Source organism: Anser brachyrhynchus, assembly GCF_964034855.1.
Source record: "Anser brachyrhynchus genome assembly, chromosome: Z".
Lineage (NCBI taxonomy): Eukaryota > Metazoa > Chordata > Aves > Anseriformes > Anatidae > Anser > Anser brachyrhynchus.
The window spans coordinates 49,412,126-49,439,283 of NC_137697.1; the positions used below are offsets into that span (position 1 = coordinate 49,412,126).

Below are 27,158 nucleotides of genomic sequence, written 5' to 3' on the forward strand. Positions count from 1 at the left end.
GTACACTGATCTGCTTATTGTGGTGCTTTTGCTATAAACATGTTTGGCTGAACATGTTTGCTTCAGGAAGAAAAAGAAAGAAAGAAAGAAAGAAAGAAAGAAAGAGAAAGAAAGAAAGAAAGAAAGAAAGGAAAGAAAGAAAGAAGAAAGAAAGAAAGAAAGAAAGAAAGAAAGAAAGAAGAAAGAAAGAAAGAAAGAAAGAAAGAAAGAAAGAAAGAAAGAAAGAAAGAAAGAAAGAAGAAGAAAGAAAGAAAGAAAGAAAAGAAAGAAAGAAAGAAAGAAAGAAAGAAAGGAAGAAGAAAGAAGGAAAGAAGGAAGAAGGAAAGGAAAGAAGGAAGAAAGAAGGAAGAAGAAAGAAGGAAGGAAAGAAAGAAGGAAAGAAAGGAAGGAAGGAAAGAAGGAAGAAGGAAAGAGAAGGAAGGAAGGAAGGAAGGAAGGAAGGAAGGAAGAAGGAAGGAAGGAAGGAAGGAAGGAAGGAAGGAAGGAAGGAAGGAAGGAGGAAGGAAGGAAGGAAGGAAGGAAGGAAGGAAGGAAGGAAGGAAAGAAAAGAAAGAAAGAAAGAAAGAAAGAAAGAAAGAAAGAAAGAAAGAAAGAAAGAAAGAAAGAAAGAAAGAAAGAAAGAAAGAAAGAAAGAAAGAAAGAAAGAAAGAAAGAAAGAAAGAAAGAAAGAAAGAAAGAAAGAAAGAAAGAAAGAAAGAAAGAAAGAAAGAAAGGAAGGAAGAAAAAGAAAAAAAAAAGGAATAAAAAACAGAAAGGAGGTAATGGCTGTAGATGAGTCATTTCTCCGCACACAACAAGGCCCAGGTATCAAAAACCAAAGACAGTTTGCAAAGAACTGCAGGTACCCCAAAATGACGTGAAATGACATCAGGACACAGACAGGTGCCCGCAGCAGCTCTGGCCTTGCAGGGGAAGGGGGTACTGCGGGCTCCCTTGGGATGGGGTTCCCAGTGTGGGGGCCCTGAAAGGGGGGCAGAAACGCAGCGCTGCAGGCAGGACACAGCAGGACACAGCCTTGAAATGGGGTACAGAAAAGCAAGACGCGTCAGGAAGCATCCATCCAAAGTTCTGGCCACTGCTGTCCTCCAGACCCCGTGCTTGGAGGTGCCGCTTGTTCGATATCAATGCCGTGACAGCTTTCCCAGCTCCTCGCCTGGTGAGAGCCACGCGTCCCTATTGTTCTGAAGAGACCTGGGCAGCGTCAATAACACCAGGAGACGCGGGTATTAGCTGGGGATATCCACAGGGCTGCCTGCCTGCACCCCCAGCCACCCGCACCCCAGCTGCCTGCACCCCAGCTACCTACACCCCCAGGAGAAGTGGATATTAGCTGCAGATATCCACAGAGCAGCCTGCCTTCACCCCAGCTGCCTTCACCCCGCTTCCCCCCCCACCTCCGCCCGTGCACCCCCGGTACCCGCCACCTCCTCCCGCCCCACCTCCCCCTCGCCCCCCGCCGAGCCGAGGGCGGTGCTTGCGGCTCGGGGCGGTCCCGGTGCGGCCCCGTCGCCGTCCCCCGGTCCCCGGGAGCCGCTCCCGCGGCGGCGGCCCCGTCCCCGTCCCCGTCTCCCCGGGCCTGTCAGCGGCCGCGCTGCGGGGCCGCCATGGGGACCAACGCGCCGCCGCGCCGGGAGCCGCCCGCCCGCGGCCCCCACGTAAGTCGGGGCCGGGTCCCGGGGGGCTTCGGGGGGCTGCGGGGGGACGAGGCGAGGCGAGGCGGAGGGAGCCGGGGTCGGTAGCGCTGCCCCCCCCCGGTGAGCCCCCCCTGCCCCGGGTGGGGTCAGTGCCCGGAGAGGGGTCCCCGGGGGGGTGGGGGGTGTCTCCTGTCACGGGAGGGTGTGGAGGATTTAGGGTTCGCACCCCGAGCGGGATGTGTGGGCGGTGAGGGGGAGAGGGGCCGTGAAGGCAGGCAGCGGGACCGGGGGGTTCAGCCCCAGAGGGCTCAGGCCCGTGGGGCAGCGTCTCCAGGCGGGGGGTCTCCGAAGGCGTCGGCTAACGGGACCGAAGCGAAGGCAGCCCTGAGGGAAGGGCAGAGCCGGGGCTGACACAGGTCCTCAGGAGTCGTCGGCGAGGTGGCCCCGGAGCGCGGCCGAAGAGCCAGCCTCTGGAGAGGGCTCCCCGGGGCAGGCTGCAGCCCTCCTGCCCCTCGGCCAGCCGGAGGTAGCTCTGCCGGCGCTGTCACCCCGGGCTGCTCGCTTTGCCACCTGTGGAGCAGGTTTTCCGGCTGCCTGTCGGTTGTTTTCCGTGACCAGAAGATACGGTTGTCTGTCGGCATGCAGGAAGGGTGTGTGGAAAAGGCACTGGGGATGCCGGCCCAAGCGCAATACCTAAGGAGCCTTGTCCCATTCAAATCCGAATGTCAGACCATGTCAGCTGGAAGCGGCTCTTTCCATCACGTGTTTCTTTACACATCCCTGATTTACTCCTGCCTCCCAGCCACAAATTTGGCTCCTGGTCTCCCTGAGACCCGCAGGCATTGAGAAGTACCATCACCTTGGATACTCTCCCATTGAAGGCATCCCTTTTGTAGGCTTTAAAGAAATGGATTCCCAACAAACACTGAAAACGCGTCCTTATTTTTAAGGGATTCGTTGACAGCTTTTTTTTTTGCCCTCTTGTAGCTGTTGTTTCCCCACGGGGCCCCGGGTCTGAACACCACACCACTGTGTCAGTACGTCAGGATGCTAAAGAGTAGACCAGCCTAGGGACAGGAATGAAAACTAACAAAGCGCCACATTCATAATAAGGGAGTCGGCAGCATGGATGGAAACAGAAGGTTTGCATTTCCTCCCAGGCTTTAAAGTAGGATGTCACTACACAAAAGCGAAGGGGACTTTCTGAGCTGGCAGCACTCTTCCACCAGAAGATTCCTCACCTCTGCTCCGTCGCTGCCTCACCATTTTGCGGTTAGCAGGTCTGCCTGCAGTCTGGGGAGTTTTAGCTAGCGAGCAGGTTGGCAGCCCACACTGTGGGAAATAAATAAGGAAGTGGGATTCCCATCAGTGCTGCGCTGCTCAAGGAAAGGGGATTTTTATAGGCAATGTGAAACTGAGACGAGGGTAGAGTCAAGGACCCCTCTAGCATTTTCTGTAAACCTGCATGATGTCATGTGGTGGGAGCCAGTCATAGGGATTTTCCCACAAAGTGCCTCTAAATATCCTCTTAAGTGCCCTAAATATCCTTTGGAAAATCCTGTTCAAATTGCCCGCTTTTTCTTATAATTTCATTGTAAAAGAATGGGACGTCTCACAGCACTTAGCATGAGAAAATGCTGGCATGAGGCCATCTACACGGTGTCGATACTTCATACTTGCCTTCCAGAGGCACAGGGGGTTTTAGAAAGCGCAGGAAAAGTAAGAGGTAGCACCTCTCGCAGCGTGGAGTCTCAGTAGCCAAACGGCAGGGACGTTTGGGCTGGTTTCTAACACATACTGGGCGGCCAGGCCAGTCATAAGGTGGTCTCTAACCACACGATTTTGGGTGGTCTCCTACATCCTGACACACACCCTGTCCTGGGAAAAATAGGCTGCTTGTCTCTCGGTGGTGTTTGAGTTGTATGGTCTTTCCCAGAGGGACTCAGCACAGCCAGTGGACGTGCATGCTGAGGTCAGAGCATCTGTGGGGAGAGCTGCCTTTCCTGCAAAATCAGGCAGTGTTACAGCATTTGGTTTTACTTCTTTGTGATTCTGGACTGTCTTTCATTCAAACACTGCGTATTAAATCAAAGCTCAAATAAAATAACACGGATAGCAAATCCAACTGAGGAATGAGACTATCCTGTAGGTTAAGTAAGAATAACCACTGAATAACCACTCAGATGCTTTTTATGTGAGTGTCTGTTTCAGATAACTATCTAAAGGAAGGAAGGAAAGAAGTAAATTACCATTTACCATGGTTGTTGTTGTGGGTTTTTTTTTCAAACCATTATTTTTTCTTTCTTTCTAAATGTCATCCTGAGCTCTAAAGCTTTGCTCTTTGTCATTTACAAGGTTCTGGCTTCTTGTCCAAGTAAAACACATTTACAGAAGGTTTGTGTCAGGCTTTTTATACAGTCTTTAGAGATAGTACCTCCTTTAAAATTGTGTGCTTGTTTGTAATTTTCTTTGACTTTTGCTTGTTGCTTGGAAAAGAAAACCATATCTGGAGATTGCTAGCAATGAAAATAAGAGCTACAGATACTCCAAACAGAATAATGAGGACGCTTCATTCCTGACCCAGAATTAAAAACAAACGTACTTTTATACAATGCTTAATACAGAAAACACTGTGCTTTCAGCTGGCATTTGATCCTTCCACTACATCCCTACAAGCATCTTCAAATGAAAAATATGAAATTGTTTCAGGAACTAGTAACAGCCATTAACAGCCATAGTGTAGGATTTAAGATTGCTCTAAAAGTCACACAATTAAAGGTGATGTTTGCCTAACTAAGGTAGTGAAATCCGGTATGTTATAAGCTTCCAAGATGGAAGGATTTGCCCTTTTCTTAGTGAACAGCTACAGGGGGAAAAAAAAAATCACGTCTTTGCCCTTTTTATATTCTGTCTTTCAAAATTTCCCCAGCTGTCTTTTAAATTGCAAACTGTATTGTGTAGCATAACCACCTTTACAATCAAATATTCTTCTTCCATCACTTTTTTGTTTTTTGGTCTTAGTGAAGCTAATAGCCAAGGTAGAAGTTCACAATGTACATACAAAACAATTTTTTTTTCTATGGAAAACAGGAGGAAATACATGTTTACTAATATCATTCTTTATTCTTGACATTAGATCACTGCTTGATTAACAGATTTATTTATTTATTTATTGTAACTATATAGCAGCATTAATACCCCTTAAAATTAGAAATTGGGAATTACCAAATATTCGTGAGCAGATAGTCTGCTTACTTTGACTGATATTTGTGAGCAGATAGTTTTCCCACATTGAAAACACAGCTGCAAGCAAGACAGATGCTGTAGCACCTTAGGAAGGATAAGGAAGGTGTATGTATATATCTATATACACACACTAGCTGGACAAGAAGAACAAGTAGGAACCTCTAGATCTGCTCACAATGCAGGAATTACTCATACTGACAGGAGGCCAGAGTTCGATGATGTAGTCCTTACTGCCAGCCATTTACCATGCTTTTCAATGCCATATGTCAATTTTAAGTGGAAAAAAAAAATAGGCAGTGTTATCACTAGATGATTATTTGTGGTTCCTGCCCCCTTCTCGCGCTTCCCGCTCCATGACAGCAGAGTGCTCTGCACGTGTGCCAGAGCTCACAGCCTCCGCAGACCCGTGCATGGTGGGCCCAGTGCACCCCGTGTCTCTCTGCACAAACATCGCTGGGACAAAAAGCCCTGCTCCATCGCTGAAAGGAAGGTTGGAGTGAGGGCAGAGGGCTGGCTGGTGGAGAGTGAAGGCAGGATTAGCACCGCGGCACTACTGGAACACGGAAACTTTTGGTATCTCACATCCCTAGTGTGATAATACAGGAGGCCTGAAGGAGAAATGACGTAGCTTTAGCTTCCGCTGGAAGCCAGATAGAGAATTAAGCTCAGTCTTGCAAACTGCCCTCTTTAAAGAGAAATAAGTAACTGGCCATTGTGATAAAAGCCAAAAGTGACCAGAACTGAGAAAGTTTATTGGAGGAACTTGGTTTCGCTCTCTAGTCTTTCACATTTGAGAGCCGTTTGCATCCAGCTGACATGGCTGTTTCTGCAGCATGCTTTCCTCAAGCCAGTCTGCCTGATAAATTTGTCTCCTGCCTGAAAGTGACATGGGATCTGGTACTTGACAGACTTACCTGCTGTTCTCCCCTAGTGATGGCATCTTGCAACCAAGTCAGTTCCTCCCCAGCTTTTGTCCAAGTACGCTCCAGTGTGTGCAGTGGCTGTATTCATTCCTGTTTGAATATGCCCCAACTAGTGTTAATCAGTCTATCTTCTCTACTAATCAGTCGATTTAGACACACAGCACAGGCTTCAGCAGAGTGCATAGTGCTGTCCCGAGTGAAAATCCCCCTACGAGCATCACCCCAGCTCGGCTGCCACCATTGTTCAAGACCAACTGCTTTGAAGCCAGCTTGGGTATGTTAAACTGTGCTATACTCCCTAGTGGATGCTTGACGTGTGTCAACAAGCATGAATCAGCAACAACAGTCAAGTTTATTCTAGCAGAAGCGAACAGGAGTGTAGCTTGAGACAGACAAACCATATCCGCAAGAGCTTTTAACCCAAGTACAGCAAACAGGCCCCGCTGAAGAGTTGGACAGATCACAGAAGCAGAGATCACACACAATCACATGATGGCAGCAGAAGGTGGGTCAGTTCCGCTATCTTATTTTTAGAGAAAGAAAAGTTTAGCATTTCTTTCAGTTGAAATGAAGAGAATGGCTCGAGTTGTTAGAGACTGAATGGCATGATAAAAATCACTTTGAGGTTGTCAGCACTCTTTCCACTGCTTTGCATTGGTTTTAGATGGTATCCTCCCCCTGTGCAAGGAGTCCCCCAGCACAGAGGCTGCCTTTCATACCACACATCTATTGCATCCTACAGCTCTGTTTAGTTACTGGAAACTTGGCTGGAAACTTGAGTCAAATTTTATATATTATCAGTAAATATAAATTACACCATAAAGCACCAAATATCAGCATATGCCATCTTTCTAATGAGAAAGAAGAGGTTGTTGATCTGTTACAAAACACTGGCAACTCTATAAAAAGTTTTGTGGTATTTTGTAGCCAATCTGTAGTAACCTCAATGAGAATCACAACTCTCCTTCCTGCCTGGGGTTTTGATGGACCTGGTTTTAAGGTAACCTTCCCAAGACAGAACAGATTTTCACACAGTTTTGGATTTCCTCTCCATTTGCAAAAAGTTCTTTGCCTGACCACTGTACCTACATGTCATCTGTCTGTCTTGGTGCAAGATACTGAGCAAAGATGTGAGAGATCTGTGCTGTGATCAGGAGGGAACAAAACCCCACATCTCCCTTTGCGTAGCATAAATGGCTTTTTCTCATCCTCCCTCTCTTCCCATTTTTCTGAAACATCAGATAGAAGCTGCAAGACCCTGATGTGATGATACTGACCTAGCTAATGCACCGCTGTGGTCACCTACAGTTACTGTTGACTGTGCGCTGCTCACCTGGCAGTTTTAACTGGGAAGAACAAACAGAAAAAAACAGGAAGGCAATAACTTGTTACGCTTTCCCTACTGTGTGTATCAGCTTGTATTCTCCTTATATTGTGTTGTAGGCGTTACCTGGTCTTTTCCTATACAGGATATTCGTAACAGAGCGCATTCACAGCAGCTGAGCACTGTGGCCACTTTCTTTGGAAATGATGACTGTGTCAGAAGGACATGCTCTTCTGAAACCCCTATGTCCTTACCTCTAAAATTCAAGCTGCTTTCAAGTGGTTTTGGCTGCACAGCACAGAATGGACATGGACAGCTGCTTCTAGTTACTTTTTGAAAATTTATACTGAGTTTTCACTTCCTGATACTCAGCAAACTGGTTTTGATGTAAATAGAATCGATGTAAATGAAGAGTTAAGGAAAGGCTTAACTAAAGCCCCACGTGATGTAGATGCTGATTTAAAAAGACATATTCCTTTGCTTTCAGGCATGAGGAAGCAACACTGTGCTTAACCTCAGTGCAGAAGATCATAGTGGTACTGACTCAGTCTGCCCACACCGCATGGCAGTGCAGCTATGCACTGACAGGCTCTTTGGTGCAAGTTCAGACTGTGCTTTAGCACCTGTCACCTCATTCGGCGTGGTTTCCCAAACAGGGTGATCATTAAACCAGCCGCAGATCGAGACAGAAGATCTTGCTCCTTCTGTTCAAATCCTAAGCAGCATGCCCTCTTTGGAAAGAAGCAAGCCCATCTTCCGCATTTCCCAACTCTTTGCGTATCAATGTCCATTTAGTCCCTGCAGGGTTGCTCCAATTTCTGCATAGCTTTTTCGTGCAGAGGTGGCCAATGAATTAATGTGACCGCAAAGGTCCTGCTCCCCTAATGAGCCCCAGTACTCCCTCAGGACTTGGTGGGAGCAGAGGCCATCTTCGGTGCCCTGAGAGATTGCAGGTAGCAAAGGGGGCTGACAGGAGCAGGCAGATTATGGCTGAATCTTCTCCTCCCATCTCATCTCTCTAGGAAGTCTTTGTCTCTCTGCTGGAGAGACTGGGGCAGGGCTCACTCCGTAACACAGGAGAAATTTTGTCCGATGTATGCAGTGTGAGGTCTGTGGGGGAGAAATAACTGAAAGGAGCATAAACTTTGCCCATTGTGCTGCAGTTTGTGCTGCAAGATGCTGAAACATTTCTGGAGAAAACATACCAGGAGATGCACTGATGCCGTGCTAAGAATAACCCTCAATGTGATTGCTTCTAGCTGCAGAAGTACTTGCATAATTCAGAATTTATAAATATCTACACTCAACCATACACTCATTTGTTTGATTCAGGCTCTTCCTCAGTATTCCCAGATAAGTGAGACAGATAATCCACAACTGAAATGAGAAATAAAGCTGAAGAACAGAGAAGCTGCTCCAGAATGCCGTAGAAAATAGTTTGTTAGTTGTCTGGAAGACTGAGTTGTGGTCTTGGAAAATCAGAACAAAACTCTAAATGAAGAACTAGAAACTTTGAGAGATCTTTACTTTCATAAAAACGTGTAAGAATAGAAGGTAAAACTTTCATGCACGTTAAATTTCAGAGGAGAATTTATATAAATATACATACACTGAAATTTTAAACTAGATGAAAGGTCAAAAATGAAACTTTTCTACCTAGATTTCATAACTTAAAGACTATATAGATTTTACTTACAACATGTTGCTGGCAAAGTGCAAAAAAGAAGTGAAAAAAAAATCACCAACATTCTTGCGGGCACAACTGGAAACTTTACAAAGACACAAGTACATCTAGAATAAAAGGAGATTCACATTTTACCAGGTGAAAATTAAATGTTTTTTATGATCAGGAATCTTTTGGGTGTGGATTCTCCTTTCATGGCGATCTGCAAAAGCTGCCTGGACATGGTCTTGAGCTCTGGATGACCCAGTTTGAGCAGGAGACTGGAACATGTGGCCTCCAGATGGCACTTCCAACCTTAGGCATTCTGTGAGCCTCTGCTCCTGTTTCAGTGAAACCAGCTGGAGCCTCTCTGGTGAACTTATCATAACCTAAAAGCCTATGCAGGAGACAATTCAAACCTGTATATAATGACATTTCCAGAATGCACACGGGCTTTTGAGCAATGTGTGCAAAGAAAATCTAGTTTTGCGTAGAACAGTGAAACCAAGGGTGACATGAATTGAACCTGTGGTGCAATCCAGCTGCTGCTGCCTCTGGTCAGCATGTCAAGATCCCCAGAAACCTGAGACGTGGGTGTGCTGCCCTCTTCCTATTCCCGAGACACTGAAGCTTTGAGGAGCTATGACTCACTGCACCACAGCCATCTGAGGACTTCCCAACCCTTACTGTAAGATGCTCTTTATCGCTTTCTTGGGAAACAGTCATTAGGAGTTGGACTCAGTGATCCTTATGGGTCCCTTCCAACTGGGGATATTCTATGATTCTGTGAAACAGAATTTGAAATATTCCTAAGGATGAGTTTTGCCTTGTTTTGTTGTTGTTTTGTTTGACAAACTATATTGCCATAATAGCCACTTAAGGTATTTTTAGTTGAAGATCTCAGTATTTGTTCCTCAGAGCCTTGTGAGAAAAGACTTTTCTCCCCTACTAAAGGACAGGAAAACAGACATCCCCATTCCTTGCATCTGTTTTCTTTTGTCAGTGCTGAACACGGGAGCCACTGCTAAGGTGTGTTTTTGTTTGGGAGGCAGAGAGCAAAGGCAGAAGGGCTTTGAGGAACCGTATACATTGTATGGGTGGATGAACAAAAATACACTTTGGACTGAAAAAGTCTGTCAGAGTACAGGCGCCAAGCGGATGAAGGGACGGACAGCCCTCCCACACCGGGCTCTCAGATTTCAGCAGATAATATGATCATACAACAACGCAAGCCCCATCGGAAGGAGAAAGACAGACAGGGAAACCCTCTCGTTTGGCTGGGACGACGTGTCACTCGCCACCGACACTTCTAATTTGGGCGCCTCCTCACGGCCCGGCGGGTTGAGGCAGGGGCGGACACCGCCACGCCTGCGTTGGGGCGGGGGGGGGGTGGCGGGGTGGTGGTGGTGCTTGGCGCGGGTGCGCGCGGCTCCAACGGCCGCCACGGTGACGGCGGGGCGGGGCCGCGCGGGGGCGCGCATGCGGCGTGGGTGCGAGCGTGCGGTCCTGCCGCAGAGGTGAGCGGGAGCGCGCACCCCCCGAAAGGAACGGCGGGGGGGGGGGGCGTGAGGAGCGGGGGCCGCGCGTGTCCGCGGGGGGCTCCAGCAGGGCGCGGGGGTGAATATGCCCACATATACCCACATATGCCCACATATACCCACATATGCCCACATATGCCCACATATGCCCACATATACATGCATATATATACATATATATGTGTACGTGCGCGGGGTGTGGGTCCCGTGGAGGGACGCAGCCCTTCGCCTGCCCCCCCCCCACCCCGTGACAAATGTCCCCTTTGTATTTATTTAACTCTCGTCTGGTTTTTAGCTGGCCGTTCTGGTAGGGGAGGTGTGTGGTTATACGGGGACAGAAGCGACAGCCGGCGATACAAAAGCTGTGTCTGCACCAAGGCCTGTGTGTGGCTTACTTATAAAACTTATGCGCTACAGAGGCTTAGCGCTGAAAATAACCCTGCTGTGGGGCTTCCCGAACGCTAGCTGAAGTGGAAATGCACAAATGGCACGGGTTGTTTTGGTTCCTGTCCTGGCGGTTCGTACGCCTTTGGTGCATCTCCCTGTCTACCTCGGAAGTTGTTTCCAGAGGCTGCTGTCGCAGCTGTAACTAAACGTGGGGCCGTAAAGATTTGGGCTGTAGTGATTCGACCTGTAGTTACGGTGAACCGTGACCTTTTTTTTTTGGCAATGTAGAGACTCAGTCTTTTAGATGGTATTTTATAGCTCTGGATTAAATAGTTCCAGGGTTTTGGATGCTGCCTGAAGATCGAGGAGGACAGAAAATTATTCTGCTTCTCTAAAGCCTGCTTTTTCTAAATGATTAGATATCTGCTTTGCCAGAGGAAAGTGGGGGCTCTAGATAAGACAGATAACTTGCACTGAGCAGACCTTGGGTAGGCTGGCTTCGTCACGTCTTTGTTCCGTGCCCTTCTGTCTTGGCTTCTCAGTTTGTATTGTTTGTGATATGTATGCAGCAGCGGATGGCTTGAGAGGTCTTGTGAGAGGTTTGCTTCTAATTATAGGAACCTTATTCATGATGGTTCAAAGGCAAGCTTACAGGGATGTAAGAAGTTTCCTTCACATCTTCAGTGTGACTTCATTTGAATTAGTACCTGTTTTTACACATGCAAAGACAGGATGTCCTGGTTAGAAGCATCTCCCAAAAGAGGTTGGTTTAGAAATGGGAAAGCAGTGGTGCTGCTAGACCTCTGTCTAGCTGATGTGGTTTAAGGTTTCACTCAGCGATGCAGGGTGATGTCCTCTCTGATCTAACTTTATATGTCATCTAGAACTCTACAAATATCCTTTCTCTACATTTTTGACATTAGGTACTGAATTGCTTATATATGTTTAAAATATTTCAAGCCTCTTGGACAAAAAGAAAGACAAAATTAAAACAGCAACCATATACACACATAACTGCAGAAGTCTTCAGCAGGAGGAAGTAATTTGTCTGAAGGATTATCATTTGACCCTTTGGAAGTGTAAACTGGTAGTTAATTAACATACTACTTTTGAAGCAAAGTTCTAGTGAAAATACCATGAGCCTCTGCTCATTGTGAAACAAATAATATCTATTACTTTGTGGCTGAACCCATAGAATTCAGCTTTATTTGTCATAATAATCAATTGCTGAAATTCCAGGTTGTGTCTATTCTGCTGAAGTTGGTTGGTATTGCTACCGTGCTAGGGTGAATGAGAAATGCCATTTCTGGTGAGCTGAGTCATGCCAGCCGTCACTGTTTTTTGCCACTTTAGTTTCATTTTGAAAGGTAAACTACTCAGGAATCACTGTTATTAGAGTTGTGCTAGGGAAAAAAAAATCGCCATGCCAATTATAGTTTTGTAGAGCCCTTACAGATTGCAAGTGGAGACTAGAAATATGTTTTACCATTGTCAACTCAGGACAGATTCCTGATAGTCCTGACATGACTTACGCAAAATATTTTTTCATTATCTGTGATAAAACCTAATAAGAATTACAAATAGGGAGATCTTTAAAAAGTTGCTGAAGTTTTATATATATGTCATGAGACTGGGATGCCTAATAATAATAGCCTAATAGATCTTCTTTTAAAAATTTACTGGAAAATGTATTTTTTTTTTCCTGCTTATAAGATGTACACAGAAGAGTAAATACAAAAAAAGGTCAGTAACAGAAAAGCAACTAAGGGAGATTTTTTTTGATGTCAGAATGTGAGAAAGCTGAAAACTTTTTTGTTTTCAGTTATTTGTGTGGTGTACAGTATGCTACTCCAGACTATCATCTAACCTTGAGTCTTCTCCAAAAGAATAAAATTTGGGCCTTCCATCATAGCTAATATATTGTGGAATTAATTTTCTGTTTTCCCCACCACAAACTTGTAGTGCAGTGTAAAAAAACAAAAAATTAAATGTAAAAGAGCATGAAATTGGACAGTCAGTGTTGTTGTCATGCTTGCATAGCAGCTGCGTAGTAAGAACTTCCCTAGATATCAAAATGAGTAGAAAGATTGATACTGCTGTATCTGAGTCAGAGATGAGTGATCCTTGTCCATTAAGCTGGAAAAAGTCAACTTCAGTTTACTTGCTACCAAAATGCAGTAAAAATCTGACATAACATTAGATTTCATACCCAAAGGATGGTACTCATTTGAAGTCCAGTTATTTTCAGAAGGAGAAGTACAGAAAAATTATCAATATCTGATCTGATATTCTGTGCTACCAACTTGGTTGCTGCTGGGGGAAGAAGGGGAGGTGGCAGTGCAATTTTAGTTCCTGTATCATTTTTTTAAGACATAACTATTTTTCTCTAAAGTTTTTTTTTTTTCCCAGTTCTTACGTTTCAGGCGGGGGTGGGGAGGTTGTGAAAACAGCAGGGTAAAATGATTAACGTGGGACAGGTAAACATTAAACATCGTAATGTAGTTTAATCAGCTACTTGACAAGCTGGAAAAGTTAATTAGAGGAAATGTCTTATTACAGTAACTGTTGATGTTGCTTGTAAAAATAGTCACTTCCTGGGGAACTTTAATTGTCAGGAACCCTTTAAAAATAGTATTAATAAGGACAATGATAATCATAGGTGATCTGGAGTTTTGATTATTGTTAACCTATGGTTATTATTGTCCTTACTATCTCTAAAAGCTATCTTACTGTAATCTAATGTTGTATTATTTAATACCTTGCTGTACTTTGGCCTGCAAAATAGTATGGAAGCGGTTATGAGTCAATATTTAACTCACTTTGCTTCACTGAAGTGTGTTTAACAGATACATAAACTGACTTGACCAGAAACTTTTTTTTTTTTTTCATTAATGGAGTCTGTCAGTGGATGTATCTCTTACTAGTTTGTTCCTTTCTGCGGTTTTGCAATAGATTTTTTTTCATGATCTACTAAGGCACCAATAATCTTCTTACATAAAAGTTTCCATTTGAACAGGGAAAGCCATTCTGCTACTTAGAATCATAGAGTCATCTAGGTTGGAAAAGACCTTCAGGTCTTTTCTTGATGGACTACAAAGTCCAACCATCAACCTGACGTACTGAGTCCTATCATTAAGCCATGTCCCTTCGTGCTTCATCCACATGCCTGTTAAATACCTCCAAGGATGGGAACTCCACCACTTCCCAGGGCAGCCTCTTCCAGTTCTTGACCACACTCTGCATGAAGAAATTCTTCCTAATGTCTAATCTAAACCTCCCCTGGTGTAACTCAAGGCTGTTTCCTTGCATACTATACCTTCTCACCTGACAAAAAGAGACCAACACCCTCCTCACTGTGTCCTCTTTTCAGGTAGCCGTAGAGAGCAATAAGGTCTCTACTGAGCCTCCTCTTCTCCAGACTAAACAACCACAGTTCCCTCAGCCCCTTCACAGGACTTGTGCTCCAGGCCCATCACCGGCTTCGTAGCCCTTCTCCAGACACTTTTCCACAACTCAGGATCCATCTAGTAATGAGGGGCCCAAAACTGAACACAGTACTTGAGGTGTGGTCTCACCAGACTGAGTACGGAGGGACACACACTCCCCTGGTCCTCCTGGCCACACTGTTTCTGCTGCAAGCCAGGATGCCGTTGGCCTTCTTGGCCATGTGGGCACACTGCTGGCTCATGTTCAGCCAGCACCCCGAGGTCCTTTTCTGCTGGGCAACTTTCCAGCCACCCTTCCCAGGCCTGTATTGCTGCAGGGGGCTGTTAAGAGCCAAATGCAGGACCAGATGCTTAGTGTTCACAGAATCGTAGAACATCGTGAGTTGGAAGGCACCCACAAGGGTTATCGAGTCTAACTCCTGGCTCCACAGAGGACCACCCAAAAATCACACTGTGTCTGAGAGCTGTGCAGATTCTTCTTGAACTCCAGTAGGCTTGCTGCTATGACTGCACACAGCACTTGAGGTGAGGCCGCACCAGCGCCGAGCAGAGCGGGACAATCCCCTCCCTCAGCCAGCCAGCAGTGCTGTGCCTGATGCACCCCAGGGTATGGCTGTCCCTTCTGGCTGCCGGGGCACACTGTTGACTCATGTTCAAGTTGCTGTTGACCAGAACCCCCAAATCCCTTTCCACAGGGCTGTTCTCCAGCCTCTCATCCCCCACTCTGTGCGTATATCCAGGGTTGCCCCATTCCGGGTGGGCACCCAGCACTTGCTCTTGCTAAACTTCTTATTGTTGGTGACTGCCCAGCTCTCTGTTTTGTCAAGATCTCTGCAAGGCTTCTCCACCCTCAAGGGAGTCAACAGCTCCTCCCAGTTTAGAGCCATTCACAAACTTACTTAGTATACCTTTCAGTCCTGCATCCAAGTCATTTATGAAAACAATGAAGAGAACTGGCCCCTAGATGGAGCCCTGGGGGTACCACTCATGACCAGCCATCAGCCAGATGTAACCCCGTTTACTACAACCCTTTGAGCCTGAACAGTTTTGAATGTTGTGTGATTGGACTTAGCCCATCAATCCAGCCTACCCAGATCCCTCTGGAAAACCTTCCTACGCTCAAGCAGATTGACAGTCCCACCTGACTTGGTATTGTCCACAAACTTGCTGAGGGCGTACTCCATCCCCTCACCCAGATGGCTGATAAAAATGTTAAACAAAACCATCCCCAAGACACCCTGGGGAATGCTGCTGGTGACCAGCCACCATTCACTGTGACCCTCTGATCCCAGCCACCCAGCCAGTTCTTCAGCCAGTGGAATGTGACCTGTTCAAGCCACGAGCAGCCAGTTTCTCCAGGAGAATTCTGTGGGAAACAATGTCAAATGCTTTACTAAAATCCAGGCAGATAACAACCACAGCCTTTCCCTCATCTACTAAGTGGGTCACCTTGTCATAGGAGGAGATCAGGTTAGTCAGGCAGGACCTGTCTTTCGTAAACCCATGCAGGCTGCATTCCTTATCAAGTGGCACATGAGATGGAGTTGAAGATGACCTGTTCTATAACCTTCCCCAGTACCGAGGTCAGATTGACATGCGTGTAGTTCCCTGGATCCTCCTTCCTCCCCTTGTGGACTGGAGTCTCATCTGCTAGCCTCCAGTGAACTGTGACCTCCCCAGTCAGCCAGCACTGCTGGTAAATTACTGAGTGGCTTTGCGAGCACTTCCACCAGCTCCTTCACTACCCTTGGATGAATCCTGTTCAGCCCCGTAGTCCTATGGATGTTCAAATGATGTAATAGTTCACCCACAGTTCGTTGTATTATAGGTGTTTCGTCTCCCTCCCTATCGCTGTCTTCCAAGTCTGGGGGCTGTATACCCTGGGAACAGTTGCTAATAAAGACTGAGGCAAAAAAGGCATTAAGTATGTTACCCTTACCCTCACCTTTCATCACTATGTTTCCCCTCACACCCAGTAAGATTCTCCTTAATCCTCCTTTTGCAATTGGAGTATTTTAAAAAGCATTTTTTATTATCTTTTACTGCACTAGCCAAACTGAGCTCCAGTTGGGCTTTGGCACTTCCAATTTTCTACCTGCACAACTTGACAACAGCTCTGTAGTCTTCCTGCATTGCCTGCCCCTTCTTCCAAAGGTTAATTACAGTTGAAATTAGTAATACTTAAATATTGCTTATATAGAATATGTGAATTATTTATAAGGTATTAAAATTGTGACATTTAGATTTTTTTTAAAAAATGTACTTCTAAAAATCTTCTAATGATAGGTACTGTAAGCTATCAGTTGTCTGTTATTAATGGGTGAGATTATGTGCCCACAGTTTTGGGCTGCAATTATTTATGCTGTTCACTAAGCACACCATATACTTGCCATAAAAATTATTATTAATATGTTGGTTTTCTTTTTTATTTTTTTTTCAGGAGCTGTATTTCAAGAATCTTTCAAAACAGAGACAAAAAGAAGTCATGGAGAAGAATGGAAACAACCACAAACTACGTGTTTGTGTTGCTACCTGCAACCGTGCTGATTATTCAAAATTAGCTCCCATTATGTTTGGCATTAAGGCAGAACCACAGTTCTTTGAGCTTGACGTTGTAGTGCTTGGTTCCCACCTGATTGATGATTATGGGTAAGGTGGATTTTTGTACCTCTTCCAATCTGTTTCTGCTGTGTTGGCAATAACATCGCAAATGCTGGGTCACAAACTACTTGTCATCACGAATGCACATAACAACATTTTAAATGTAAATTTTCAGACATTTCAAGTACTTTTTATTTCATTTCCCAGCTCCTTCTGAGATTGCATATTTTTTTTCAAATCAATCTTGGAATTTTAGAAAGTTTTTAGTAAATGCTATAGCTGAGGTTTTCAGCCAAATTGTAGAATTTATCATGAAGTGAGAAATTCAATTCCTTCAAATTTCCCTCAGAATCTGATGATTATCAAAGAAAAGTGTGTTAGAGTTTTGAACTTTCAAAACAAAAAGATAGTCTGCAGACATTCTAAGCTGAAGTTCTTCCAATTTGTATATTTACTGATTAAAGTCTTTATATATTTGGTATCACAGTTGAATACTGTTAAGTTTTCACATCCAGGATTGCAGGGAAAGAAAGGGAGAGGTCATTTTACTCTGACAAAATGAGTAACTAATAGGTATATTAGGTATGGCTTGGCAAGAGAGATTAGGGTCCCCTCTGTAACACCCTGTATGTAAGCAGTCAGATCACCTGCCTGGGAAAATGGAATGTCTTGTTCTGGATCCCTTCCTTTGGAAGGACTTCCTGTATCCCAGGTGAGTATACTCTTTGCTGAGGGAATGGAGAAAAGCAGAAAGAAAAGCATGTTTATTGCTGAGGTTGGTTTTTGTTTTTGTTTTTCTCTGGGTGCATTTATCAGATTGAACTCAGTTAAGTGAAATTGATAGGAAAACACTTTCACAAGTCAAAGTAAGATGTGAGCATAAGGTTCTCAGTATACCAGCATTGCTGAATGTTTAGAAATGCTATGCTTATCTTCAAGTAAAGACACATTTTGGACTACCTATACTATACAGTTTGGCACTTTATAAATTAAGGTGTGATTTTCTGTGTGGTTGTGGGAAGTTCTGTTACCTGAAACTACTAAGAAATGAAGTTCCACTGCCGCACATTCTCAGCCTTATGCTCTCTGCTTTATACTGGCCATTGTTTTCATGCAGTAACATGGCAATGTGTATTCAACACCATAAAACTAACCTGATTTTTAAAAAATAATTAAAAAAAAACCTTTTTTCTCTATTAGATGATAGCAGCAAGGTATTTTACTTGAACATAGAGTCCTCAGCTTTGCATTGTCTCTGTTGTATTTATACATTTGTCCAGCAAAGTCCATATATTGGTAAAGAACCAACATAGCTTTTCTGAAAAGAAAATGTTCTTATATTCTGTTCTTCATATCTGTTCTCCGAAAGACTCTGCAGAGTTATATCTGGGGTTTTCCAGAACACGTTCAGCAGGACTGTTCATTAAAGGTGTCTAGAAAAACATAATGGACTTGGAATATGAGGGAAGATCTCCATATGGATTAGAATGTTCTGTTAAACTTAGAAGTTAGTTTCCTTAGTGAAGGATATGCAGGCCTTTGTTCAAGCATAGCACTGTTACAGTTTTCTAGTATGCAATTATTCTGTCAAGCTGTGTTGCTGTAAAACCAAGTTGTATTTCCTCTAACCCTTTCTCTCTTATCTTCAGTAACACCTATCGCATGATTGAACAAGATGACTTCGATATTCATACAAGACTGCACACTATTGTGAGAGGGGAGGATGAAGCAGCCATGGTGGAGTCAGTGGGCCTCGCATTAGTGAAGTTACCAGATGTCCTGAATCGCCTGAAACCTGACATAATGATAGTTCACGGTGACAGATTTGATGCTTTGGCACTAGCCACATCTGCAGCCCTGATGAATATTCGCATTCTTCACATTGAAGGCGGGGAAGTCAGTGGGACCATTGACGACTCCATTAGGCACGCTATAACCAAACTGGCCCATTACCATGTGTGCTGCACAAGGAGCGCAGAGCAGCATTTGATAGCCATGTGTGAAGACCACGATCGCATCCTTTTAGCGGGCTGTCCCTCCTATGACAAGCTTCTCTCTGCCAAAAACAAAGACTACATGAGTGTTATACGCGTGTGGCTAGGTAAGCAGTCCACTTCTTAATGTTATTCCAGTGACTTCAGACAAACTTTAACTGGGTTATTAATCTGTGGTCCATGGAGACTTGGGGATCTGTTGACCAGTGGCTTTGAGTAGAGTACAGGAAACGGCAGGCAGGCTTGTTGCTAGCAGGTTTTAGTTTATTTGATTGGGTATTATTATGAACCTGTTTCCAAACAAACAAACAAAACAAAAAACACAGACAACAACAACAAAAAAAACAGTATATTTGCTCCCAGTGTTGCTACAAATCTGTCTTAGCAAACATATCTGGTCCTTTTACAAGGTCAAAAAAAAACCTTCCTTAAATTGATAACTTCTATGAACAATTTAAAAATCGACTTTTTCCTATATGAACAGTTATGACGGTGTGAAGGATATATCAAAAGAGAATCAGAGCTATTTAGGACTAATTACAGAAAAAAAAATCAAAGGGAATTTATATTTTGAACATTCTTTTCAGGAATTCACTGTAACAGGGCCATACATGTTTCATGTTAATTTGCTTAAAAGTAATTTTGGTAAATAGTGGAGTTTTGTGTTTGCTTTTTATGTTTGACAAAGCAATGTCCTATCTGGCACAATAACTTGTGTACTTAGAAGGTAGAATCTTACTAGATCGGTAAGTGAATATTTAGCAGACAAATTGTTTAACAAATGTACTAAAACAAGTATGGCTTTCACGTTTTTAAAGCAATGTGAATAAAATCTTTGCCTGATGATGGAGAACTGACAGTAAACTTGAGTAATGAGTGATAATGAGAATTATGTACTGCAGTAAGAATGATAATACCTGTCCACTTGCTGTTGTGAAACAGCACTGCAGGACATTCTTTTCTCAAAGCCATTAGTGAAAGTTAAGAGCTGCTTCAGGGCTTTCATGTTATTCCACATTTACAGTGATGTCAGAACAAGCTCTCCACTCTGTTGTGGTCTTTTGCAAAGCTTTAGATCTAGGCCTGCATGTTAAGTGTTTTGAGTTTTAGAGAAAGGTGAAAATTATAAGTCTTACTTAGAGAAGCAAATAACAAGCTAGATCCTCCTGTTATCCGATGAGTTTTATTGTAGCACTGAAATTTACACGTAAGATATCCCATTCAGTGCCTTGACTGTTGAGGCTTTCACGTCAGTAGTTTCAGAACTGTGTCATCTCTTCCTCATACTATTCTTTACCAATTAAAAAAAAATCAAAAAACAAAACTACAACAAAAAAAGAACAAACAAACAAAACCTTTTCTTCTTTTTCCTTTTGAACAGGTGAAGATGTCAAACCTAGAGATTACATAGTTGCTTTGCAACATCCTGTAACCACAGATATTAAACATTCCATAAAGATGTTTGAGCTGACTCTAGATGCACTCATCTCCTTCAACAAGAGAACACTTGTTCTGTTCCCTAATGTGGATGCAGGTGAGTAAAACGCCTGCATTACAGAAGGACAGATAATAGGTAGTATGTAAAGCATACGTTGGTTCTTACAGAGCGTTTTTATCCCAGAACCTCCAGACAGATGGAGCTGGATGATTTCAGCATCAGGCTTGAATCCACTGCAGCTTTGTGTCACATTGCCGGAGGACATCTTCTCCACATTGAGTGTGGAGAAGAAGATGAAGGGAAACCATGTGTCATGCAGAAGCAACATTCAATGCCTCCTGAACTAATTAAAATATTACAGGAAGGATTTTTACAGTGGATTTTCGGATCACACTTACGCTTATATGCCTGAAAGGGAACAAAAGCAGCTCAGAGGTGAAAATTCAACTGGACAATTCAACTGACTGCTTTTAGCTCCTTTGTGTGTTGAGGCTTTCAGTAGAGCAATAGAACTTGAATCATTTATTTGTACCTTTTGTTTTTCTGTAGGAAGCAAAGAGATGGTTCGGGTGATGAGGAAGAAGGGCATTGAACATCATCCCAATTTTCGGGCAGTGAAGCATGTCCCATTTGACCAGTTCATTCAGCTAGTCGCTCATGCTGGTTGTATGATTGGTAACAGCAGTTGTGGTGTCAGAGAGGTGGGAGCATTTGGTACACCTGTTATCAACCTGGGGACACGTCAGACAGGAAGAGAAACAGGTTTGTGTTTTGTAACTACATAACTATTTTAATTTCTTTATATTTCTGTCTTGTTTTGATTTTTTTTTTGTTCCATGGAATAAAGTAAAACAAATGTTTAACAGAGACCATCCTGCAGTATTGGTGCAAAATAATTTTTGACCTATTTTAAAACTTTGCTTGCTATTTCTGTATCATATTAGTGATGTTTGTATGTTTTGCTTAAGATAATGAGGCTTTTGTCTGTGGGCAAGCTAAAATATATCTCCATTTGGAGTGTAGCAGAATAGGCAACTGTTTTTTTTCCTTTAGTTCAGTGTTTCATGTGCATACAATTTTCACTTTAAAAACAGGAGCTGATCACCACTTCAGGAATTAACTGTATTGTGGTATTTCAGATATGACACAAATAGCCATTTGCCTCCCTCTTCTCATCAGTGCTCTTTTAATTTAATGGTAGTATTCTGTTGGAAGGTACTTTACTCTCCAGTGTTTTGTAAGGCATGACAGCATCCTATAGGAGTCAGTGTTGCTTCACTGGGGGTAAGGGCAGGCACAGAAAGGTTGAAGATTAATGTTAATTTGGCTGGAGTCTTTCCTGCTCATAGTAAACAAAAATAATTATATGTACTCATTTCTAAAGCAATTTCTAAATTGATTTCTTCTTATGCTGTAACATCTTGTAAGTAGCTGACCTGTCCTGTTATGTTAACTTTCGCTGTCTAGGTGAAAATGTTCTTCACGTTCGTGATGCTGACACACAGGATAAGATTCTGCATGCTCTGCAGCTTCAGTTTGGTAAACAGTACCCATGGTAAGTACATTTGTCTTCCTTTGAGATATTAAAGTGTTAGAGAAAAAGGCATTTAGTTCTGAGGTGGTCATATTTGATCACTCTTCTTAGTGCACTAATCTGAGGTTGCAAATTATTTTTCATTTTACATGTCTCATTCAGAATCATAGTGCAATGTCTGGTGTGCAGATTTGTGTCTGGAAAGCAAAATGTTGCTAGGATTATTTTGGTGTAACTAGGAATTTAACATTCAACAGAAAGTCAAGAAATTCGTATGTGAGGCTTAGATTAACATGATAGCTTGCTCCATAGTAGCAGCATGAGGGAGAACGTCCTGACTGTCTGCCTCTAACTCCTGCCTGAAGGACATGTTACTTCGTAGATGGATTGACTTCAGGCACGATACATAGAGAGCCCTGAGTGCAAGCTTCCAGAGGAGCTGCTGGATGAATTCATTCCTCTTCAGCCATACAGTACTGACTTACAGTTCTGAAATAACTGAGTTCTTACAAACTTCAAGAGATTACATGTGTTTAATTAAGGACAAGAATCAAGAGTATATTTTTTAAGAACCTCAGTAAAGTAATAAAAATAAATTCTGGAATACCAAATGTGTGATACTAGGTATGGTAATGTTTTAAAATGAGACTTCTCTGTGGCAAATTGACATGAATGTACCATTTATTGTTACTTAGTTGTCATGTTTCTGATACATACATCTTGTCTGGGCACATAGCACATACAGAAGTTAAATTCTTAATTTACGTAATTTTAGAACTTGATTATGTGTGTGTCCTTTCATCAGTTTTTTTTTTTGGAATGATTAACTTTCCATTTTTCTACATTCCATATTCCTAAATGGAGCTAATGCCGAATTTACATAATCTGTGTACTGTTGTGCATGATAATCAAACTATTGTACTCTACCATATCCTGTGACTCACTTGAGTAGTCTGAGGTGCAGCATTGTCATAATAGTCATACCATAATTTTGTAATGATACAGTATTACAGCCTCCTGTCATGTAAAAAACTTCATAGATTGCAGTGTTATTTCCATTTAAATTGATCTCTTTTTTCATATTGTAGCTCAAAAATATATGGAGATGGAAATGCTGTTCCAAGGATTTTGAAGTTCCTCAAATCTATCAATCTCAAAGAACCATTGCAAAAGAAATTCTGTTTTCCTCCTGTCAAAGATAATATCTCTCAAGACATAGACCATATTCTAGAGACACAGAGTGCTTTGTCTGTGGATCTAGGTGGAACAAATCTCCGAGTAGCAATTGTCAGTATGAAGGTAAATACTCTGTTATTCTTTTAGCTATTCTGCAAACTCCATTGGGCTTTGTGGTTCTGTTCCTACGGTGGGGATATGTGTATAACGCAAAAGACCTCCAAAAACAAGCAGTCCTACTGGCTTTTGCTGTTGAGGGATAAGGTAGATTTTCCCCAGCTGGGTGGACTTCTCATCCAGCCTTGATGCAACTTGCCTTGCTGATTTGCTTTTCTAAAGCTGCTGTTAAACTAGCAAAGCCCATTTGCCAGCACCTGGTCCTAGCTACTTCCTTTCTGTGGGAAGTCCTAGAACTACAGGATGACTTTCTGATGTGTTGACTCCCAGAAGAAGGTGCCTCAGTTCACCCGGCAGCTTTTTATTTATCAAACAAAAAAAGGAAAGGTTCCATGCCCAGTCTCGTTTCTTCCCCGTTATCTTACACAGCTGTGTAATGGATGCACAGAATCATTCTAAGCAACAGCGAGCATCTGGAAAAGCAATTTACTGGGAAAGGCGGATGGAGGTGGGGTCACGGTGAGTGGTCTCAGGATACACAATTTTGCATCTCTTCTACCAGGAGAAGAAAAGCTAGTAATCAAAAATTCTTAGTTATCTTCCTACACAGAAGCATAATCATTAAGACAGAACACTTGCAAAAGCATTCTGTATTAAATACAGGTACAAGTAAATACACCCATGACCTCAGCTGATTTTCCACATCAAAGAAAAATGCACAGAATTTCTATTTAAAGTTGTAAGCTTCAAGCTAATGGCAATAATGGTATAAATATTACTTCAGTATGGTGTAAAAATACATGAAATAATTTTATATGGGTTGATAAATGAAAGGGCAGTTAGGGCTGAAGTATTTTAACTCACTTAAACATCCATTTTCCTGCTTTGGGAGAAAAAATAAAATAAAAATCCTGAACTTCTGCAGCACTGTAAGGATTTTATTAAAATTCATGTTGAAGTTTTTGGCTTTTATTCTCAACAGTGTAGGACAGTTACTCCTTCAGTTACACTGTAATGTGTGTGCATCCAGATAACTAGATCAGTTAGACATAGTTAACCAAGAAAGACAAAATATGCTACATTAACCTGATATGGTTTCATTTTTTTTTTGCATTCAGTTAAAAGGATATGTCTGACAGATAAGGCCTTGAAGAAAACCTTTAAAAGTATATTTTTTTTAAGCAGGAAAACTAACAGCACATTTCTGCCATCACAGTCATGAAAGTAACTGAATTGGAAAAAAAAATGCTCTTTATTTTGTACAATCTAGTTTGAGGTGGCATTTGTGAAAGTTGAAATGTTAGTAAATCAGAGCAAAAAGATCAAAGTTTCGTAACAGAAATTACACAACAGATGTAAGCATTTAACAGCAAATGGCAGAATTGAAGATGAGGTTTTCGTGAATAAAATAACTGAGTTTTTCAGAATTTAGGAAATGCTCCTTTTAAAAGCTGTTGTGTCTTCTGAGGTTTGCTGCAGCTTTGTCTTCCAAAATAAGTTATTCTAATTCCCTTCAAAGCCAAAAGCGAAGATTAAACATAATTAAAAAAAAAGCAAACCTTATTGCTGATGTAATGCTGGTATGGTGGGATTTAATACTCAAAAACTTCAGTGTCCTGGAATTTTCTACATTCTTTTGTCAACAGCAAGTGAGCCATGTTGCATATAGACTGACTTTGTTACTCTTTTGTCTTTAGTTATATTAATACACTGCTGTTCAATTAGGTTTGTTGTGAGGTACTCAGAATATCAGAGAGAACAACTTTTTTAAACAAAATATCATCTTCTGCGTTTTCCTGTCCTAATCCTGCAATATTAACATTATATTAAGGTTCCTTAGTACCCACAGATTCAGATGTGCATAATTCTTTCACTACCACTGCATGACTTTAAACACTGCAGGGCTTTAAAAACAATCCCTTTCTCTTGGGTCCTCCTTCCCACATACGTCAGACATCACAGGAGACAGTACTCTGGAAATATTTCAAGTGACTCAGAATCATAACTGCTTACTCTGAAAGGATGGTAAGATGTACATTGAAATTTCAAGCATTTCTCTCTGGCTGACTCTCCTCTAGCTGGTAAAGTAGCAGCGTCTGTGAAACCATTCAAACTTCCAGGTAGTCGAATTGGAAACATTTTATTCTTAAAGTCGTGTAGATTTTATGTCCTTTTACCATTTGTTACTCTGTTGATCTTTTTAACACTTCAAAAATGAGCTTAACTGCACTGCTGTATCACAGTTTACTCCTAACAACAGTTCCAGCAACCCCTGTAGTATTTCCTTAGGCAACCCACGTGTTCATTATGTATTTTATTTCAGACAGGTGGTTGAAGCAGAAAGTAAGGCCTAATCTTGCCTGCTTGTCCCCCATAGTCATCAGGAATCTTATTACACAGAACAGTTTGTAGGACCAAGACCTAAGATGTACCTTTTTTTTTTAATGAAAAGAGAAAAGTTGTGACTTTCCATTTTTACGTTGACTTGTGTTGAAATTGAAGAGAAATTTCACCATAAAGTACATTTCTATGTGTTATGTTTGTGGTTTTTGTTTTCTAGGGTGAAATAGTTAAGAAGTACACCCAGCTCAACCCTAAAACTTATGAGGACAGACTAGATTTAATTCTAAAGATGTGTATAGAAGCTGCATCGGAGGCAGTAAATCTGAACTGCAGAATTTTGGGAGTAGGTAAGTTAATAAATACCAACTTTTTTGTCTTTTCAAGTGAGAATTTTAACATGTAATGAAATCACTATCGCTTAATTTAAAACATTTCTCTAAAACAGATCCTGTGTATTTTAAACTCTTAAATTACATTCCTAACACACAGAAAAAAACAGTGTCAATGAAAATGAGAAGCTGGCTATAAAAACTGACGTTGCCCTAGTCTGTAACAGCAAGGAACACAATCTGCTAAGCTTTAACAGTGCCTAAGTCCTAACCTCCAACACGATTAAACTTACAGGAGAGGCTCCCACTCTACTTAAAAGATTGCTGTTTGTGTTGTCTCCAAGCTTCATGGTTGTGGATTTGAATGACGCGTTCTACAGGTTCTCTAAATGAAGCATATGTAAAGTCTGTGGTATATAGCAGAAGCGGATTTTTAAGTTAACTGCAGTCTCAGAATTGTGACCCAGATGCTGTCTGTATATTGAAACTGCTCTTGAAACATAACTGCAGCTGAGTCCAGTTTCCACTGTTCCCTGTAAGCCTTTCTTTATGGCCAGGATCAACTGTGCGGCGGAATCCTCAGTTACACTATAGCAGAATAAAAAGGCTAAAACGTTAGATCAGTTTTGCAACTAACAGAGACAAAGGCAACCTTTTCATTCATTTCCATCTTACTTACTGTGTAGTAGAATTATAGAATGGTTTGGGTTGGAAGGGACCTTACAGATCATCTAATTCCCACCTCCTGCCATGAGTATGGACACCTCCCACCACACCAGGCTGCCCAAAGCCCCATCCAGCCTGGCCTTGAACACCTCCAGGGATGGGGCATCCACAGCTTCTCTGGGCAGCCTGTGCCAGGGCCTCACCACCTGCATCATGAAAAAATTCTTCCTTATATCCAGTTTAAATCTACCCTCCTTCAGTTTCAAACCATTACTGTTTGTCATGTCACTATGGGAGCTCGTAAAAAGTCTCATTGTCTGTCTTATAAGCCCCCTATATGCACTGAAAGGCCGCAGTAAGGGAGCCTTCAAAGCCTTCTCTTCTCTAGGCTAAACAATCCCAGTTCTCTCAGCCTGTCTTCATAGGAGAAGTGCTCCAGCCCTCTCTGATCATTTTTGCAGCCCTCCTCTGGATCTGCTCTAACAGGTCCCTGTCCTCCTTGTGCTGGGGGCCCCAGAGCAGAATGCAGCTCTCCAGGTGGTGTCTCACGAGAGCAGAGCAGAGAGGGACAATCACCTCCCCAGCCCTGCTGGCCACGCTGCTTTTGATGCAGCCAGGATATGGTTGGCTTTCTGGGCTGCAAGCGCACAGTGCGGGCTCATGTCCAAATTTGCATCCATCAGCAGCCCCAAGTCCTTCTCTGCAGGGCTGCTCTCAGTCTATTCATCCCCTAGTCTGTACTGATATGAGGGATTGCCCTGGCCTGGGTGCAGCACCTGGCCTTGTTGAACTTCACAGG

At 42.8% G+C, this 27,158-nt stretch overlaps 1 protein-coding gene across 2 annotated transcripts in view; it reads left to right on the plus strand.

The window, feature by feature from the left end:
• The first annotated feature begins 1,496 nt into the window (after positions 1–1,496).
• The window catches only part of GNE (glucosamine (UDP-N-acetyl)-2-epimerase/N-acetylmannosamine kinase), a 31,625-nt gene continuing 5,963 nt past the window's right edge, over positions 1,497–27,158 (plus strand). Inside the window, exons 1-8 of one of the 2 annotated variants that reach the window (XM_080574856.1) lie at positions 1,497–1,655; positions 16,602–16,810; positions 18,412–18,863; positions 20,138–20,290; positions 20,744–20,956; positions 21,662–21,749; positions 22,817–23,027; positions 25,582–25,711. In XM_080574856.1, the coding sequence (XP_080430982.1) occupies positions 1,605–1,655; positions 16,602–16,810; positions 18,412–18,863; positions 20,138–20,290; positions 20,744–20,956; positions 21,662–21,749; positions 22,817–23,027; positions 25,582–25,711 (1,507 nt within the window). In that variant the 5' untranslated portion in view covers positions 1,497–1,604. Of the gene's footprint in view, positions 1,656–10,187; positions 10,308–16,601; positions 16,811–18,411; positions 18,864–20,137; positions 20,291–20,743; positions 20,957–21,661; positions 21,750–22,816; positions 23,028–25,581; positions 25,712–27,158 lie in introns of those variants that run through there. The other variant, XM_080574857.1, reaches the window with a different exon arrangement.